Source organism: Drosophila willistoni, assembly GCF_018902025.1.
Source record: "Drosophila willistoni isolate 14030-0811.24 chromosome XR unlocalized genomic scaffold, UCI_dwil_1.1 Seg143, whole genome shotgun sequence".
Classification (NCBI taxonomy): Eukaryota; Metazoa; Arthropoda; class Insecta; order Diptera; family Drosophilidae; genus Drosophila; species Drosophila willistoni.
Window position 1 is genome coordinate 8,034,840 of NW_025814056.1, and position 19,662 is coordinate 8,054,501.

Consider the following 19,662-nt stretch of genomic DNA (forward strand, 5'->3'; position numbering starts at 1 on the left):
TCGTAGAGCAAAAATTAATAACAAAAAAATTCAATTAAGTGCGATTTGTGATAAAAATCATTCAAAATAATGTCAGGTGAATACACATATATTCAAATTGCCAAAATTCGAAAACGAAACCGAAAAAACCAAAAAGACTTTAGTCGCTCACAAACTATGCGGCATTGAGGGTGGATATCGAAAAGCCAAAATTCGAAAGCGAAATCGAAAAACCAAAAACTAGCAACAACAATCAACAGCAATAGCAGCAGCAGCAGCGGTAGGAAGGAATTCATTTCACCTAAATTTTATTCGCAATTTGTTCACTGAGAGGCAAGAAGCAACAACAGCAGCAGCAGCAGCACCACCACTTTTACCACCACCGACGTTTCTATCTCATCTATATAAGCATGGTGAGTGTGTGTGCCCGCTAGTGTGTGACGTGTGTGTGAGTGTGAGTTTGAGTGTGTGTGTGTATCTACATACATATATTAGTTTTCGTCTTGCTTTGATTTAGTTGTCCTCCCCATCCCTTCACTATCCTGATCCCATATATACACACACACACACACACATAGTCTTGCCCTTGATCTAGTTGCATTTCACTTGACCTTGCTTGTTCCCGTTTTTTTATTACTTATACGCTCTGTAAGCTGTGCTCTCAGCTGAGTCTTGGTTTGTTAGTCCAATCAGCTGTTTTTTGCGTTTTATATTACCTATAAATAAAGTCTGATGATGATAATGATGATGCTGATGTGAAATTCCCTACCCAAAAACAGAATACAACAACAACATAACTGCCAAAAACAAAATACAAAAACAACAACAAAAAAATTAGCAACTCAAATTCTAACCAAATAGGCAACAAAAACAAAAAGTCGAAATTTCACATTCCAGACAACAATAATAATAATAACAACAGTCGATGATAGTCGATCTCCAACCGATTTTGACGTCAAAAGATTTGCATTAATTTGGACTTTAGGAATTTCTTTTACTTGGCTGGCGACGTCGGGACGGGCGACAAGTTTGAATCATTAGCAAGTTGCGATATACTCACCGCCCAGCTCAGCGGTCGCCGAGCTCACATTGCCTCCGTCTCTGTCGCCGCCAGTTAAGAACTTGTGTGGATCGAAGCCGGTTCGGTCAATAATGGTCAATCGATTCTAAACGACGCATCAACAAACAAAAAAAAAAAAAAAACAAAAATAATAAAGAGTTCTAAATAATAGATAATAGTGAGAAATTCAACAACTGTCATAGGTCAGTTTTGCCTTCCTCTATTTGTCCTTCATAATATACGCATATTTATACATATGGATATATCCTTGGAAATGACATTTGGAAGTCACTGAACTAAACTTAACTAAACGCATACACTTACGTAAAATAAACCATGAGAATTTTTCATCAAGTTTCTATTCTATTGTGTGCTCATAATGTGCTGAAAGAAAATCGGAAAATCCCCACTAAAATTTATGCTCTAAACACAACCTGCTTATTATCAAAAATTCATTCAATTTGTGAGATGATTTTTCGTTGAATTTTTTCAAATTCTTGCTAAGAGCGACAATGCGGAACCGATCCCCCACCTTCCCATTGGGGGTAGAGAAAATAACCAAACACGCACACATAATTTTAACAACAACCACACGAGCCTACAGAAACAAAAAAAAAAAAAGAAAACATTAGAGAAAAATTCTCTTCAATTGTTTATGGCAATTGAAAATTGGAATTGATTTAATTAACGCATCATAAACATCCGTTTAATATAGATGAGGAGAAGAAAAAAGGTTGTCAGTGATCTATCTATCTATGTATACAAATCTAATCTCATTCAGTCAAGATCAATGTCATATCTATATATATACATATATATATATATATATGTATATATGTATGTATATAAAGTACGTATTCACACGCAGCAATTGGAAAGTTTATAGTTTTTAGGTTGTTGGCAGAATGCCCAAATGTTTATAATAACTACATAGAGCGAGAGCAAACAATATGTATATGTATGTATGTATATGTGTGGGTTGTATATATATATATATATATATATGTATATGTACACATGTTTACATATACACATAGTAAAATATCGAAATTAGTGAATTTGAAAGTCAAACCACATGAAAAGGTATTCTCATTCTCATTCCAAACGGAAGTGTGTGATAATAATTATGTTTCCTTCTGTTTATGTATATACATATGTACATATATGTATGCACCTATGTATGTAGATGTACATTTTTCAAAATTAACGATACCCATAAACACAATTTTATAAAATCTTCACTTTTTTGACATGTATTTAGAATGTGAATTTGAGAGAAGGGCCACCCACGGAACATTTCCGCTCATGGTTATTCATCTATAAATGAGAAATGTATACCTAAAATAAAACTCTCACAGATTACTAATCTTACTGCTTAAGAATACATATTATTTTATAATATATATGTATATACATATACATATATTAATCCTGTCCTCTACTATTACCTTAATCCTCAAGAAGCTTGTGAGATGAAAACTTTAACTTGTTTTGCATCAAAGTATGTATGTATGTATGATGGCTCCTCCTCCCTTCACTTTTTGTGTAGTTATTTATGTGTCACCAAATGGCCATGAAGAAGGAGGCCCAAGACAAGATCAAAGCGGAGGAGTTACGTAAGGCTCAAGCCGGTGTAAGTAGGTTCTACCTCCACATACTACTGGATGTTGTCTGGCATGTTCAACTCTCTGTATGGCCATAGCTTCTAAATACACGGAAAACAATCAAACAAAAAAACCTGCTCCTAACTCGCTTAACGTCAAAATGAACAAACTAACCTATATACCACCCCAACTATATGCATAAACAAACCTAGATGTGTTTCCATATTGATTTGATTCACTTTACTGATGAAATGATTTACCCCTCTTCCAGTCAGATATACCGATCATTTGGATTCTGGGAGGTCCCGGTTGTGGCAAGGGCACACAATGTGCCAAGATTGTAGAGAAATATGGCTTCACGCATCTGAGTAGTGGTGATTTGCTGCGCGAAGAGGTGGCTTCCGATTCTGACAAGGGTCGCCAGTTGCAGGCCATTATGACGAGTGGCGCCTTGGTGCCAAATGAGGAAGTTCTTTCGCTACTAAACGGAGCCATTACCCGGGCCAAGGGCAGTTCCAAGGGTTTCCTCATCGATGGTTATCCCCGTGAAAAGGGTCAGGGCATTGCCTTTGAGGAGCAAATCGCTCCCGCCGATTTGGTTTTGTATTTCCAATGTGCCGAGGAGACCATGAAGGATCGTATTCTGGCCCGTGCCAATGCAGCAGCTGTGAAGCGAGCGGACGACAATGAGGCAACCATTTTGGCACGTTTGAAGACATTCAAGGATAATACCAACGCCATATTGGAACAATATGTCGAAAAGACATTGACGGTAAGAGTACCTTATCAACTCTTCTTTAACTGAAATTATTTTATCGTTCTTTTTCTTTGGTCTAGATAAACGCCAATCGGCCCGTTGATGAAATCTTCTTGGATGTCGTTCAGGCTATTGATTGTGTATTAAAAAAGAAACAGAAAGCATCGGCTTAATCTCAATTAGTTAACGGATCTTACAATACCAAAAAACGCAAAAAAGCTGCACCAAAAAATGTTAAAAACCAAATGAATTCGATTTCAAATAGCAATATATTGTTGAAAGAACATGTGCCCTCCCCCTCCCATGTTCGCATGTAAAAATGCAAATGCAACCTAAGCAATGTTTTCGGTCAAATGCTTTAAATAAATCTTAAATATACAACGGAATAATGATGTTGAATGTGGAATTACTTTCCTTTGGTAAACACTGTGATATTGTGTCTGTGTGATTGAACACTTTGAATTCAATTAAACATGTTAAATGAATCGTTAAGAGTACATACTGCCAATTAATTTGTAAAATGCAAATCCCGATTTAGACACGATATTTCATTTTAATTAGTTAACAACTCAAAATCAAAGTCCAATTAGTCATAAGGTTCGAGTTGAGCATTAGCCGCAAGGGCACGTGGTTTTATATTTACAATTTTTTATTCTTATTTTTGACTGGAAAAACATTCGAAAATGAATGTGCTCAGTTTAGTTTATTTAAGTTTTAGTAGTTGTATTAGTAACAACAAACAATCTAGCCACGTGCTGGAAATGCAGGAAATTGAATAAGAGAGAAAGAAAACAAAAACACTATAAACAAAAAAATTAGTTTAATGAACCAGTTTTGTTGTAGGCGTCGGGGCGGAAAGGAAATCACATCAAATCCATCGACAATTGTATACTCTAACACAAAGTTAAATGCACTTGAAAGTGTAACTTAATAGTTGAAGATATTTTAGTAAGCAACTCAACTTATTAAAGATAAAATGTGGTTACTAATTATGAAGAGGGCTTTACATTAGCAAGCGAACTTTGTAGGTTAAATCAATGTCAGGTTTTCTCTACTAATCAATAGGGTAGCAATTGATTTATGTTAAAATGAGGCTTATCCTCTTGTTGCATTGGTTACTTTTGAAGGATGGCTAATCTTATCGGGCTTATTGGTCAAGTCTAAACTTCTGTTCATAAATTAATTGTATTGCAGTTGCACTGCTTAGTTTGATAACAAATCACTTGATTAGATTTAGTTTTTTAATGGTTAATGATATCATTTCGTGGTCTCTCAGAAATTATGTCATTATCTGCTCCCGATTAGCTAATTTGCTAAATATAACTAACACTTTCAGTTGTTGTCGTAACATAAATTTTAATTTCGAGCAAATTTATCATACATATATGTGTGTATACCCTCGTCTAACTCCACCTATTGAATTTCAATGCAAGATTTTATCAATCGATGATCAATCGAATAGAACATAAAAGTTTACCGCATAGTTTTAAAATTCATGTCTAGGAATATTTCATATTGACAGGTTCAATCCACTTCAAGTCCTTTTCATTGGTTTCTAGCATTATTTGTGCGTCAGGTTGATCACTTTTCTAAATGATCAGAAACCGATTTTGCATAATTTATGGCAAAATAATAACCCAAAACAAACAAGAAAGAAAAATCATATCAACAATCGCCAAAAAAAAAAAAAAAACCTCTATTGAAAAACTGGTAGGAATAGAATTAGAATCAGTTTGAGAATCATCTGTCGCGGCTTCTTGATATTTTTATTTTATTTCTATTTTTTTTTATCACGGAACTAAATACCTAAACGAAAAACGAAGATTGAACGTCATCATCGATCGGCAGCAACCACCAGCACCACTCAAACTGGAGTGGAGTTTCGAGTTCTCATTGGAGAGCCTCTGGTCCCCCACTTCTCGGCAAATAGTGTTAAGGCAATATGTAGAAATTTTTATGTAAAATAAGTTGTTATGTAAAAAAAAAACGAAAAAAAAGAAGAAAAAAAAAAACATAACAACGAAAACTAGGAGAAAATTATCACTGATGATTATCTCTATATATACATTGTTTGCTGACTCTGGCTAAACTCGATGGGAATTCCAATTCCTCCGCCGAAAAAAATAAAATCAGCATGACTAAAGCAGGTTTTTATGGATTTGTTATTTGTATTTATAATTTCTTTATTTCTTTTGACTTTTTTTATGTTTTCATATTTTGTGTGTTTTGCTTTCTTTTTGTTGTGTCTTATAATTAGAATAAATATTAATCATAATAAAAATAATAATAATAATAATAGTTTAACTGGGGGAAAATAATATCACAAGATCTTTAGAGAATTGTTTGTTTTGTAAAGCTATATAAAGAGATTTTCTTCAGTCCAAGAGATTTCTCAAATTGAATTTCTTAGATCAGATTGTCATCGCGATATTGATGATGATGATGATGATGTTGTTGTTGAGGGGCACCAATTTGCCTATCAATCCAATCCAAATAGTGTGTAACTCGAGTGAAACCACCAGGAATATTTGTCTCACAACCATCGGCAGGACCAAAACTTGTGATGCCAACAACCATTTGGCTACCTTTCAATACCAATGGACCACCGGAATCTCCGGTGCAGACAGTCTCATCTTTCAGTCCCTTGGCACACATAACACCGGCCGTGACAACATCATATTCCTCAGAACATTCCATATTGGATATAACTTTCAATTCGGTATATTGCATGTTATCGGAATTGGACATCTCGACCATGGCACCCCAACCACTGGCAACCACACTCATTCCGGTGAAATGATCATGCCTATTGCGGGGTAAGGTCGCAGGCTGTATGCGTGATGTGAACACTATATCCATGGGCAATTTGACCAGAGCTATGTCATTTGCCGCCGTCTCCGGATTGAAGTGTTCGTGCACAATAAACTTATTCGAACGCATAACCAGTCCACCCAATTCCTGAGTATCCTGTACGCTCTTGGTGCCCAAATAGACGTCGTAATGGGTTACGCCCATTGTGCAATGGGCGGCAGTCAGTATCCAGCGTTTATCGAGCAGTGTTCCACCGCATAGGATGCGTTTGCGCCACAATTGTTTGCCGATTAGCATCACCTGGTATGGGAATTTTTCAATTTTTCCATATTTCGATTGTCCGATGGCGTAGCCCGATGTGCTGGGCATTATGATTCCACCCATTGCCAGGCACAGGAGTAGTGTGAAAATCATTTTGTGTGTGTGTGTGTGAGTTTTGGGAGGGGATTAGAGAGTTTCTCTCTTTTTTCTTCAATTCTTATCACTTTTCACTTGAGTTTTCCCAAAAACAAAAAAAAAACGTTTTTCAGCTTTCGTTTTCAAAATCTTCTTCTTTTTTTTAGCTTTAGCAAGTTCTGCGCGGTTCAAATGTTGGCTTGAATCTAAATATATTCTGACAGAGTCGCGATATTTTTATACCTCGCCGATATTTGCCGGCTTCTCATTCTCTCCCTCTCTTTGTTGATCACAATCTTGCTCTCGCTCTCGCTTTAAGCTAAAGCTTAAAGCTGCTCTTATTTGTGATTGTGATACAGTGGATCGAAATTAAAAAATGTATACCCAAAATATATTTATATTCAAGCACAGTCGGTAAAATTTTTAATTCAAACGGTTTCTCATATAAAAATAAATGTTTCAAACTTAATTTTGCAAGGTTTTCAACAAACAAACTTAAAGTTCAGCATCCTTTATCATATAACAATTTAAACATTATACGTTCAAGGGTTTGAGATATTTAATACTTGATTTAATGTATAAGCGTAACTCTTTGGCAAAATTCGTAATAAGTGGAGAAAACCTTTATCCCTAACCATTAATAAAAATATTTAAAAATTTACTGTCTTTGTTGCTCTATTTTTACCTCTATTTATTCATAAATATGTGTTTTGTAGTACGTAATACCGGTTTTAAAATTTTCCCAATGTTTTATAATAACGACTTTGACTTTATTGAGTACTTCGATCCTGTAGTGCATCCAGTGCCAGTGATCAGCCAGGCTTCAAGGTCACATTTCTAAGTTTTTAAAATATGTTAAGCTGTGATCAAATTGAGATATAAGTTATGAATATAACATTTTGAAATCGGTCTGAAAAAAGCAGATTAATTAAAGATTTGTGCGTTAATATTCTACGAAAAAAGAACATTATCGTTTTTGACCGTTTTTCATCCATGTTGTAACCTTCACATTGGAAAGTTGTCTTCTTATTTCCGGCACTAAGTGCACAACTAAATTCCATAATTCCTACCAATTTAATCATAGTTTTTTAAGTTTTTGTTGTTTTGCAAAAAATGGTAATAAATATCCATGTTGGAGAGGAATAATGACTGGTCGTATAAAAGTAAAATGAATCGAACCTCACTTTTCCTTCATTCAACAAAATTTTATGCATTGTCCACTGTGGTGGATAATGGTCGAGCTTTAGCGGGAGTAAAAAACCGAAATCGAGCACCAAACCAAGTTTTCTGCGCGGTAGCTGGTTATTATGACAGCAAACAAGCTATTAAAATCTTGTTTGTGCTTTACGGGACTTTATTTAGTCTAATCAATTGGGTTTTCAAGAGACAAACGAAGAGAGAGAGAGAGAGAGAGAGAGAGGGAGAGGGATCAGAGTTCATCCTAAATAAATGAAAATCCTGCAAGTCAGCATCAATTGGCGAAAGAGATTATACTATCAGGATGACTAACGGAAGTGGAATTGGGTTGACTTTGATTGCGTCTTCACCCAAAAATAACTTTTACACAAAATTTCACAGACTTTCAATCGATTCCACGAAGTATATTTTGTGCTTCGATTATGACTATGAAATTATTAGAAACAAAGAGACAGAAAGAGAGAGACAGAGGGAGAGAAGAACAGGTATGATGGGAGGGAGGGCATTAGGTTGTGATGACTCTTGGAAGGGGTTCGAGGTAGTGGTAGGTAGGAGGGGGTCTGGTCTGGTGCCGCCAACCAGCCGGAGAATTCGAGTGACAAATACTCGCCCCAACCTGGCGACTAGTTTTCAAACTGTTTCATTCACTATATGGAATTTTTATTTGATTTTTTTAGTTTGTGTTTTTTTGTTTTGTTTTTTGAAAGTGGGTTTTTGCGCATAAAGATTATTGTTTGTTTGGTTTTAGTATTCATACCCTATGACCACTATGACCCAAACTGTCCCCACATCCGGCTGTTATAATTTGAGAACCGATTACAAAGATTATATTATCCTACGAAAAGGCTATGAATGAAAGCCTATCATTTGGCAATCTGATTTATATATTAAGGAAAGCACGACTCTCTCTTAAATACATATATCACGATCTAAATTGGCATATCTAAAATCTATTGATCCATTAGAGATCGATGAAAGGAGAAGAAGAATTAAAGGACTTTTGACTTCTTAAGGTGGCAATGAGTGTTTTTGGCTTAGGGAAACATAAGTCTTATGCTTGTAAAGAGTATTTACTAGTCGGCTTTTGGGCACTATATAATCTTATTGATTTGTTTTTAGTTTCTCGATTGCACATTTTGGGACTTTGGGTTCTGTTTTTGTTTTTTTCATCTTTTTTTGCATGTAAACAAAGATTTTTGTTGTTTCATGCGAATTTAAGTCGAACTTTTGATGAATCAAAAAATCAAAAAAAAATATATATGTATGTATATATCGTTTGCTTGTTTATAAACAAATAATTAATATGTAGATTCTTTCCAGTCTGATTCAGTTTAAGTTAACGCAAATTTCGTAGTTAGCCGATGTTTTGGTTTCTTTTTTTTTCGTTCTTGTGGGGATTTTTCGTGAATGTTAAAAAGTTTTCCAGTTTTTCTGTTAGCTGCGTATTTTGATTTTGATTTTGGTTTACGGTTTTCGCTGATCAAATTAAATCAGAGTTGAAGAATGTTTTTTTAGGAGCTAATTCATCTGGCGCCAGCTTGGTATTTTGTTAATTGGAATAAAAACAATCATCGATCGATCGCATTTTATTCAATTTACTTAATTAGCAACCGAAATTGTAAAAAAACAAACATGTCGAAATGTTTGTTTTTTTGACAGAAATCAGAACCAATGGAACCTTTATGATAATGGGCTGGAGGGCGGGGAAAGGGAGACAAGCTGAGGATGCCAAGGCTGTTCAGTTTTAATTGCGGGAAGGCGTCAAAAACAAATGAATGACATGAGAGAGAGGAGGAAGGGCGAGAATATTGGAACATAAAGTGCCTATTAAAGTGATTTGGTAAACAAAAGTTGTTCAATTCTTAGGACAAAGGACTTCAAAGGACTTGGCTCTAGATGCTGATCAAGCATATATATACTAGGAATCTTTTTTAGTGACTTGAGTATACCCTTTTTTCCTATAGATATTTAACCAATTGACGTTTAGGCCAAAGTTTTAATAAATCACTGGGATTAGCAGTGATTTCCAATTATTATTGAAGATATTGGAAATAATCATATGCATATCATACATAATAATTAGTTGAGTTAGTGTATTTGAAATTCTAAACACTTGTTGAACAAAAATTATTTGCTTTCTTTGTTCAAGAAGGTGTAAATGAGAAAATATATATCTTCAAAGTCAAAATTAATTGGGCGTGAAATGGTGTGAAAATTTGTTACACCCAAAAAGAATGAAGAAAAAGAAAAAAGCTTACAAAAATTCTTTTGTGTGTGTGTGTTTTTTTTTTTTTGTTCAAAATGAAACCCTATAGTTTAAACTTTAAAGAATTTATTGCTTGCCGTTTTTGGGGCGTTGTCGAGATGTTTAGAGAGCAGTTTAGAACGAGCATCACATCAGGTTGGCTAAACTAATCTAATCAATCAATTAGCTTTTTCGGCACATCGTCAAATAAAATGCAATAAACAGTTTATAGAACTGCTTTGATCTCATAAAAACAAAAAAAAAAAAACAAATAAAATCTTAAAAATCACCATATTGAACTAATTTCCATTTTTCATTTTGGAAACCTGCAAAGATTTATTTGTTCTGTAAATGTTATGCTAATTTGATTTTTGATTTTCGGTTGTGGGGGACTTTGGAAACACCCGCAAAAAAAAAAAAAAAATAAAAAGAAACAACACACACAAAAATCTTAACTCATGCCATAAAGTTCAGCGGCTTACCCGCTAATCTGGCGCCAGACATCATGTTGTTTACCTTGTGCGAGAAAGTAGTTGACCTTGGGTATTTTTTGGTATGCTTTTTTTCTTTTTTGCCTAGAAAGTGGATCGATCATCGAGGAGATCTCCTCAAGCTACGCAGTAGATATATGCATATATGGACTAGCCGAGTGCATTAACCGCTAAATTTGTTTACTCGTTACCCCTAACGAAAAATCAAATTGAATCAAATCAAATCAAATCATATCATATCGAATCGTTCATTGACGTCACAAAACGTCGACGCAGCTTTTACAAATTAATTAAAATATTGCAAAAAAAAAACAGAAACAACAACACCAACAACACACATTTGAAACGATTTGAAATGATCAAGCATTTAATATGCAATGGCGTAGAACCAGTAGTCATTCGTTCGCCCAGTAAAAACAATCGTTTGCCCCTTTTAATGTCTCTTCACTGGGTTGACGGTGGGAGGGAGGGAGGTAGGGAGGGTAAGGTTAGGGATGCGACCAAACTAGATCCGGTTGGGTTTTTAGTTCTTCTCTAGCTTTAAAAACGTTGAATTCTAATATCAAAGAAAGAAGAAAGAAGCCAACAAACAAGTTGCTAAGAAAGAAATTTATTGCCTTTTGGAATTCCCCCAAACACACATATACAAAAACAAAAATACTGGGCCAAAAGACAATAACAAACTCCCATAGATTACTGTTGTTGTTGTCTCTCTCTCTGTGTGTGTGTGTGTGTGTGTGTGTGTGTGTGTAGCAAACAAAATTGTTCGAGTCTAGCGATTATCATTAGTTAGCTACTAAAGGAGAGGGAGAGATTAGATGATAGCCGATCGACGAACGCCGTTACTGGCGCCAATTCTTCAGACATTTAAATATCTTGGGTGGGTAGGTTGAAAAGTATTTGGTTAAGGCCATGTAACCTCATTAATTGTTATTCTTGACCAAGAAGAAAGCAGCTTCCTTTTCTCATCATTTAGCTATAATTCTCAACTACTATTAGCATTGAAAATGTATGGCAAGACTTTAGCGAAGTATCCTTTTTTTGTTTAGTGATTTTTAACTTAAACTAACAAATAATCTACTAAAATTTGTGTGATATAATAATTATGCTATATTATTATTCGGATTATTATTAGTTAAGCTGTCACACCGGGCGTATACGTTATTGTAGACTAAATGGTTGGATCTACTATGACTGTGTTAGCTAGTTCAGTCTTATTCGAAAATTATAAAAAATATATTGATATTTTACGAAATGCCACTGCATGAACTTTTTATACCTCCCTCGTGAGTTTTTGAAACTAACCTGCAGTTTCCAACATAATCTCAGCTAAATTGGTAAAAACCCATGTGAAATGTTGAAAAGAAGAGCAAAAGAAAGTCATCAAAATATCTCATCGTATCTCGTCGTCGTCGTCGTCGAAATCAAAACAAATCGTTCAAATTAATATTATAATTGACAAGTTAAATTCCTTGGTTTTTTTTTTTTTTTTGTTTTTTTGGCATAATCCGTCAAAAGTTGTCAAATAAAAATTTGCATAATCAATAAAAAAAAAGATAGGTAATGAAATGAAGCGCCCGGGTTTGGTTTCTTATTGCGGCAGTCAAGATAAGCCAGAGGGATACTACATATTGATGAAGTTGGAAAACCGCATTCAAACACATCCTAAATAAAAACTAACTATAACTTCGGAACGTGTGCGTCTTGTGCTCGTAAAGAAGCAAAGAAAAATAATAAAAAAAAAGGTTCTAAGCCAACAAAAAAAATTTATGAGACTTGTGGAATTTTTAGTGTAAGCTTTGTGTGTGTCTGGTTTTTTTTTTTTTTTTTTGGGTCGTTTATAATTTGATTCTTGAGTTTCGATGATTTTTTTTTTCGCGTCAATTTGGCGCCGCGCGAAATAATTAATTATCAATTTGCTTCTGACTGGCGACAAGCAGAGTGAGAGACATTAATATGCCATTTTCATTTCGAATACTAAAATTTGCATATAAATTAGAACATTCTAAAGTCAATGCAAAAAATCATAAACCAACTAACTAACAACACAAAACAGCAGAAAACAGAAAACCTGATTTAATATCAACTTGATGTTAAAACTCAATAAAAAAAACACAAATCATAATTGGTAAATCATCATATGGAAACGAGCTCTCTCTGACGTCACAACTGTCCCTTCCTACAGAAAAAAAAAGAAAAAGATTCGGTCCGGCATGATTCAGACAACATTTAATGTCAAATTTAATTATTATCTCATTTAATCATCAGACAGAGAATCAAAGAAAAAAAAAAATAAACGTCACGTAGCCCAAACAAATGTTTTGTTTACTAAAACAAATATTTGTCGAGACTTCGCGCCCCCCTTAGGCATGGAAATAGTTGTCGGTGTTGATATCTAAAAATATTGGCATTACATGGGGTAAGAGAGAGAAAAAGTGAAATTCTTAAGTTGTGATTCAATCGAAAGAAGATCTTCAAATCGTAATTAGCTACCTAATCTCATTTATCATATCATGTACATATAACGCATATCGGAACAGTCACTGAACTCAAACGAACACATATTGCCTGCCAATTTTTTTGGAATTCCACACACCGAAATTGCCAAATGAAATTTATGGCATTAAAACGGCAAAATAATCACATTTTTACGGTAAGTAAAATGCTTTCTGCTTTGATTTAGCAGCAATTTAATTATATATTCATCGGCAAATATGTATGTATATGTATATCTCATGTCACTGGTGTCGATCTTGTGTTCACAATTAAGATTGTAATTCATTAATTTATTGGCGTGATATGGCTATGGTATTTTCATTTCCCTTAATAAACTTAAAAACAAAACGAAAACCAGTTGAGTGACTTTTTCAAGAGGCTAAGATAATAAATCCCTTGATAACTGTAAAATGTAATTTTAATTCTTAACAAAATATTTTTAAATTTGCCGCCACACCAAACCAAAAGTACCAACGTCGAACCGAACAAATATCAACGTTATCGATATCGATAGTTGATAGTGGTCGATAGGTTGAGCCGCTGCCAATCAGTGTTGTCAAATCGTGATTTTTAATTGATTGCGGGAATTGGGTAATTTTTAAAAATCTATTTACAAGGCAGCTGTAAAGTTAAATCAGTATAATGGTTCAAAAAAACATTATGTACGACATAAAAATTACACTTATATCCTATTTTTGGAATTTTTTCAATTTTGCTCCGCTAAAAACTGCTTGTTTGGTTTGCATCAAAGTTGGCAACACTGCCGCCAATTCACCATCAGCCGCGTTTCAAAGAAGTATGGCAACTCGATAAAATTCCCAGCTCTAGCGAGCAAGCCGGTTCGCATTTTGGATCATAATAAATATAAAGTTATTGAAAATAGAAATGAAGCAAAGGGATTTGAAACGAGCTTATAACAATGTGTTGGCCCAAACCTTCTCTACTTCCCGTCGGCATCTATTTGCCGGCAATCTGTTTGGCGATATATTTGTGCTCAGGTAAGGCAATAAAAAAAATCCATTTAAAACTCTAAAATGCAACATAAAATTTTAATTACAATTATGCACAGCCTCAAGGAGTTGTACAATGAAGAACCACCCGGGCAACTGAAACTATTTCCTCAAGGCGACAAAGTTGATGTCAATTGTTTGGCATTTTACAAAGATTTTCTGATTGTGGGATCGGTGGGCCTCGTTTACGGATTGAAATGGAATGAGGAAACAGAAGTTTTGGACTCAAAACGTGCCTGGGAGGTTAAGATACCCATACAAGTGGATGCCGTTGAAGTGCCCGATGTGAATTCTTTTTGGTTATGCCAGAATACCAATTCCCTATATGCTGGCTGCGGAGACTGCACGATATATCAAATTACACTAGAAGATGGACGAATTCTACGGGATTTCTCTGGACACACGGATTACATACACTGTGTGGTGGGTAATTCTTCGAGTGGATGCATTTACACGGGATCAGAGGATGGCACAGTGCGCATTTGGAGTCACAAACAAAAGGAACAAGTCAGTCAAATAGAACCGCATAGGAAATGCGACCTAACGCGAACAGATTGTGGTAAATGGATTGGCGCTGTCGACGTAAATGACGAATGGTTATTATGCGGCGGTGGTCCATATCCATCTATTTGGCATTTACGTTCCCTAAGAAGTCCGCAGGACTTTGGATTTCCTGCTCGAGTGCATGTATGTAATTTTGTTGATGACTCCGTCCTTATTGCTGGCGAACATGATCATATTGAGTCGTATACAATAAACGGCATCCTTCAAGCCAATATTCCTGTGGAACACACCGCCTGCTATTCGGCAATTTGGCAAACAGAGCCTTTCAAATTTATGTCCGTTGCCGGATTTAGTAACAAATTGCATATACTAAAAGACTTTCGATTCCTCGATAGCAAAATTACACTCTATGGCAATGTAGAGAACGAAAAAGAGGAAATTGAGGACAATAAAATCTATTATTAAGAGCTTTATACTATAGGTTTTTATCATACTTAATTACTTTTGTTATGACAACAATCTCCATAATAAACAATGCTATTTCGGTAAGATAATAGAAATCCATCTAGTTTATCAAACGGACATGTCCTGAATTAACATTAACTTTCACCCCAAAGCGGAAGAAACCTGATTGTGTAGATTTTTAACTCACAATCTATTTCTGCTCCATTTCCCACACCAAAAGAAAAGCAGCAACTAAAACTACACTCACACACACCTTAGTGCTTGTTGTGAAAGTGATAACAAGCACTAAGGTGTAGGTGTAAGAAAAACTTAAATGAATCGTTAATTTTATGAGAACCGATTTCATATAGCGCAAGCAATGGAAGGCCCTTAGCTTTGTAATACTGTTCAGTGGTGTCAAAGTTTTTGGGACATACAGTTTTTCGTCTCTTTATTTTGATTATAAGATTTTTAAATGTTATTGCACAGATTGCTCGTTTCAGTCTATACCCTTAAGTTTGTCATTGTAGTAAGATATTGTACCGTAAGTTTTGTGAGCTTAGCCTTAGCCGTTTAATACAAAGCCCCGAATTTAAGTCCGTCAATCCAAATTAAGTAATTAAGATAAACCTCAAATTTAAATTTTAGCACCAGAATTCAATGAAAAAATTGTATTTTTTCATGGGTTTTTCGGATATTTCAACTTAACGGAGTTTTACGGTAATAATTGATTCTAACGCGTTATTTGCAACGAAGTTTATTAATTTTTGATCCTATTTTGATAAACAATATCTCATTCGACGAGCAATTGAATTAACTTTCTTTAAAAGTTTCACAAAAATAATGCTATATTATTATCAATTTACTCGTTTCACAATGCAGAAGACACCCAATTTTCTAGTTTTCGAAGGCAATTTTTTATCCCTTGCAAATCAGTCGGGATTTTAGACGCATGTGACCCACCGGAAGGAAGCTACTTGTAGGCATAACTTACTAACTACAGAAAAAAAATGTTTCAAAATCGCGTCCAATGTCCGAAAACGGCATTCCCATTTGATTATTACAAATTATGTATTCGTTTAGGCATTAAGGGAAACCTAGAATAGAAAACTGTCACACATTCTTCGGAAACAATTGCCACCCTAATCGGTGGCTGATCCAAGTCCATTTCTGGAATCCCGTCTTGTGAGTGGAGCCGAACGATGATGACCCCAAGCTGTCAGATTTGGCCAATGAATTATGGCAAACATGTGCAAAAATCTATCAAAAGTCATCATAAATATACAATTTCGAAGAGTTTGTCTAGCGAAAGTCAAGTCAAGCACACGACGAATATGATTTATTGATAACTTGGTACAGTGGAACTATCCTATGAAGTACAGAGCCGCATACGTTTAACAGCTGCAATTAAAGGCGGTTATCTTTAGGCAGTTCCCACTTAGATCCACTTTCTGATTGATCATGCTTGTTTTTCATAGTCTGAGGAGGTGGCCTGTCCTTTCGGTCTTTGTGTCTATATATAGATCGGACTACACATAGGTTATTTATGATTATTTAATTAATGTCGCTACTATTAATGGGATTGAACTAGGTGATGCACTAGTCAAGGCTGTCAAAGCTCCATCCACAAAAGCGAATTTTTATCCTTTCCGCTATTATTAGAAAGAAATTATTCTCTCAGCACGTGCTAAGCGTGTTTATTGAAATTGTAATCAATCAGATTTATAAATATTATGAAACTTTTCCACGATCATTGGATCACCTCTACTGGCAGTTGATAAGACTTATTGACATGGCGTCGATGACGAACTACGCCTCCGAGTAAGGCAAGACCAATAGTAGAACCAGCCCCTCTCAAAGACAACTAATCGAATCGAAATTCCAAGTTTTACGCGTTTACTGATCAGTCCGATCAGTCGTGGACATTTGTGTGAAATCTCACACTCGTGGCGTGAGTGGAGAACAGAAATGGGCATAGGAATCGGACTCGGAATCGGAATCGGGGACCCACGTCATGTTGTTGTCAGACTCATTGGACTGATAACTTTCCTCTAGGCAATCCCCCCCTTGATGGCACATTATTTCTGCGTTCGATGACGGTGTACCGAATGGATCAACGATTAGGCAGCTGCTCTGCTCCGATGTGGCTCTGGATTGAATTCAGCCCGCCTAACAAGTGTCCAAGGTTATTGCCGGTACACTGGCAGAAAAACCCGACTTAATCATATCTGATTTGCGAGACTAATGTCAGTATTCCAAATAAACTCAAGAGGTTTTTAAAACTCTTTGATCGCTTCGAGTATTCCCTATTAGCAGCAAAGGAAAGGCTTTATTTGGAGCTCCCATCCTCGGGTTTGAGGGCGTCCAACGACCAATTGCATCTTCTTGAGCTTGCACTTGCTCCACTTACATTTTATCGGTCAAGTTCAGTGGTAAAAATTTTATGGCATGTAATATTCATAGTAGATAAGGGGCAATCAGAAATGCAGTCTCTAAAGGAAGAGAGGCTCTGGGCCGATCTTATGCATTTTATTACATTGAAAACGTATTTATAGTATTGCTTAGAGAATTGATAGCAGAATTGTGAGAGAAGAGTGCCAGAGGAGAGGAGGGACGCTCGTGTTTTGAAAAGAAGCAACAAAAATGCCATAAATCATTCGAACATACACACGAAATAGGTATATAATGTATATATATATATATATATATATATATATATATATATATAGTAAGTGATTCTGATTGTGAGATTTTCGATTCGTTCGCGCTTGGTATAAAAGCCTGGAATATCGGGGCGGAACAATTCAATTCAATTTCAGTGAGTTGTGTGTGAAGTGCTGCCCAAAATTCAGACAAGCCCACAAAATGAGAGTCCTAGCAGAGGTAAAGGCAGTTGCCCATTGGCCCACGGACTTCCTTTTGAATGAGTTGTAATGTTTCTGTAATATTTCATAGAATCACATCCATTTGCTGGATCCCTCGGAGCTGCTGCGACCAGAGCCAACCTTCGCCGACAAGAATCCTTCAGCCTTCCGCGATTATAGTGTGGATACCAGTAATCCTCTGAAGGAGCGAGTGCGTCAAACATATCGCCAGATGCATTTGAATCAAACGGTTGACTTTGTAAAGGGTAAGAGCTCCAGAAGAGCGTCTTGAATAGACCTGGTCTGACTCTCTCTTCATTTTCAAGGACGTCGTGATCACTGGCTCAAATTTAACACCATCAAAATGACTATACGCCAGGCTTTGGAGAAGTTGAACGACCTGGTGGATGAATCGGATCCCGATTTGGATTTGCCCAATATCATCCACGCCTTTCAGGCAGCTGAACGCGCCCGCGCCGAATTCCCCGAACACGATTGGCTCCACTTGACCGCCCTGATTCACGACCTGGGAAAGATCATGGCCTTCTACGATGAGCCACAATGGGCAGTGGTGGGTGACACCTTTGCCGTCGGCTGTCGATGGGGCGACAGTATTGTATACCGCGAAGAGAGCTTCGAGGGCAATCCTGATGGCGATGATCCGAGATACAACACGGAGTACGGCATCTACCAGCCCAACTGTGGATTGGATAACATCCTCATGTCCTGGGGACACGACGAATACATGTACAATGTCCTCAAGCACAACAAGACCAAGTTACCCGATGTGGCCTGCAATATTATACGATTCCACTCCTTCTATCCCTGGCACAACGGCGGCGACTACAAACACCTGCAAGCCCCCAAGGACGAGGAGACCAAGAAGTGGGTCTTGATATTCAAGTAAGCACAATTCAAATTGATCATTATGCAAATCGGGTGGGAATATTCATGTTCCTTTCGTCTTCTCTCCTTCTAGTCGCTACGATCTCTACACAAAGAGCGAGGTGGTGCCCGATATTGATGCCCTGTGGCCATATTATCAATCACTCATTGACAAATATTTGCCTGGCATTATCGAGTTCTAAACTCTAAGCATAGCAATATATGTATATGCCAAACTACATATATTTGTATATCTATATAATCTACTTACATATGTCTTTATAAGCCCTTATATATTACCATTTATATGACCTTTTAAATCCCTTACTAACTTTCACCTTTTTAATCACATACATGTTTTATATTTTAAGATTAAAAACTGAAAAATACAAAAATTATTACATTAATGACATTATAGTAAGAGTCACTATTTGCTTATCTCTGTATTGTCTATTCACTTATGGAAAAGAAAAGTCATTCGACTAAGTCATTTATTAGTTCCTTTCTACCTGTTACAAAAATTAGGCGATTTTAATATAGGTGTACCAATGATAGGAGAAGTTTAAAGATATAGTTATACAAAGATTATAGTAATATGACAGATATTTGTTGAAGAAATTGTATAATTATATTAAAACTACATACTTCTTACACAGTATTAGAATACCTATAGAATGTTTAGGAAAATTACCCCCTTTCACGTTTCCTAATATTTAGTGACAGTTTTCTTTTGTAATTTCTCTGTGAGACTTAACATAATTTGTATTATTTTATACATGAATAATAGAGTCGTGTACTTAGAGAATTGTATTACAATTGGTTCAACCCCGTTGACCCTCTCATCGACTAGGGCGTCGCTTAGTTCATTGACGGCAAATTACAATATTGATCTAATATCTACACTAATGAAAATAGGGTA

General features: G+C 35.9%; 4 protein-coding genes across 5 annotated transcripts; 3 read left to right on the forward strand and 1 right to left on the reverse strand.

Moving 5' to 3' along the window:
* The first annotated feature begins 47 nt into the window (after positions 1 to 47).
* On the forward strand, positions 48 to 3,786 carry LOC6645207 (adenylate kinase isoenzyme 1). Of its 2 annotated transcripts, XM_002068258.4 has the most exons (4): positions 48 to 392; positions 2,589 to 2,672; positions 2,915 to 3,415; positions 3,481 to 3,786. In XM_002068258.4, exons 1-4 carry the CDS (start codon positions 390 to 392, stop codon positions 3,571 to 3,573), a joined length of 681 nt encoding a protein of 226 aa, XP_002068294.2. In that variant the 5' UTR covers positions 48 to 389; the 3' UTR covers positions 3,574 to 3,786. The 2 variants fall into 2 exon arrangements, with proteins under 2 accessions (XP_002068294.2, XP_015033289.1); XM_015177803.3 differs by lacking the exon at positions 2,589 to 2,672 and having other exon boundaries at positions 52 to 392.
* Positions 3,787 to 5,710: 1,924 nt separating this feature from the next.
* Positions 5,711 to 6,698, reverse strand: LOC6645208 (brachyurin). The gene has a single exon (XM_002068259.3). The coding sequence runs from the start codon at positions 6,623 to 6,625 to the stop codon at positions 5,807 to 5,809; it is 819 nt and encodes a 272-aa protein (XP_002068295.1). The 5' UTR covers positions 6,626 to 6,698; the 3' UTR covers positions 5,711 to 5,806.
* A 7,132-nt stretch (positions 6,699 to 13,830) lies between these two features.
* Positions 13,831 to 15,104, forward strand: LOC6645209 (THO complex subunit 6). Its single transcript, XM_002068260.4, has 2 exons — positions 13,831 to 14,034; positions 14,106 to 15,104. Exons 1-2 carry the CDS (start codon positions 13,922 to 13,924, stop codon positions 15,013 to 15,015), a joined length of 1,023 nt encoding a protein of 340 aa, XP_002068296.1. The 5' UTR covers positions 13,831 to 13,921; the 3' UTR covers positions 15,016 to 15,104.
* Positions 15,105 to 17,799: 2,695 nt separating this feature from the next.
* On the forward strand, positions 17,800 to 19,181 carry LOC6645210 (inositol oxygenase). Its single transcript, XM_002068261.4, has 4 exons — positions 17,800 to 17,877; positions 17,950 to 18,124; positions 18,185 to 18,761; positions 18,838 to 19,181. Exons 1-4 carry the CDS (start codon positions 17,860 to 17,862, stop codon positions 18,944 to 18,946), a joined length of 879 nt encoding a protein of 292 aa, XP_002068297.1. The 5' UTR covers positions 17,800 to 17,859; the 3' UTR covers positions 18,947 to 19,181.
* Positions 19,182 to 19,662: the final 481 nt, after the last annotated feature.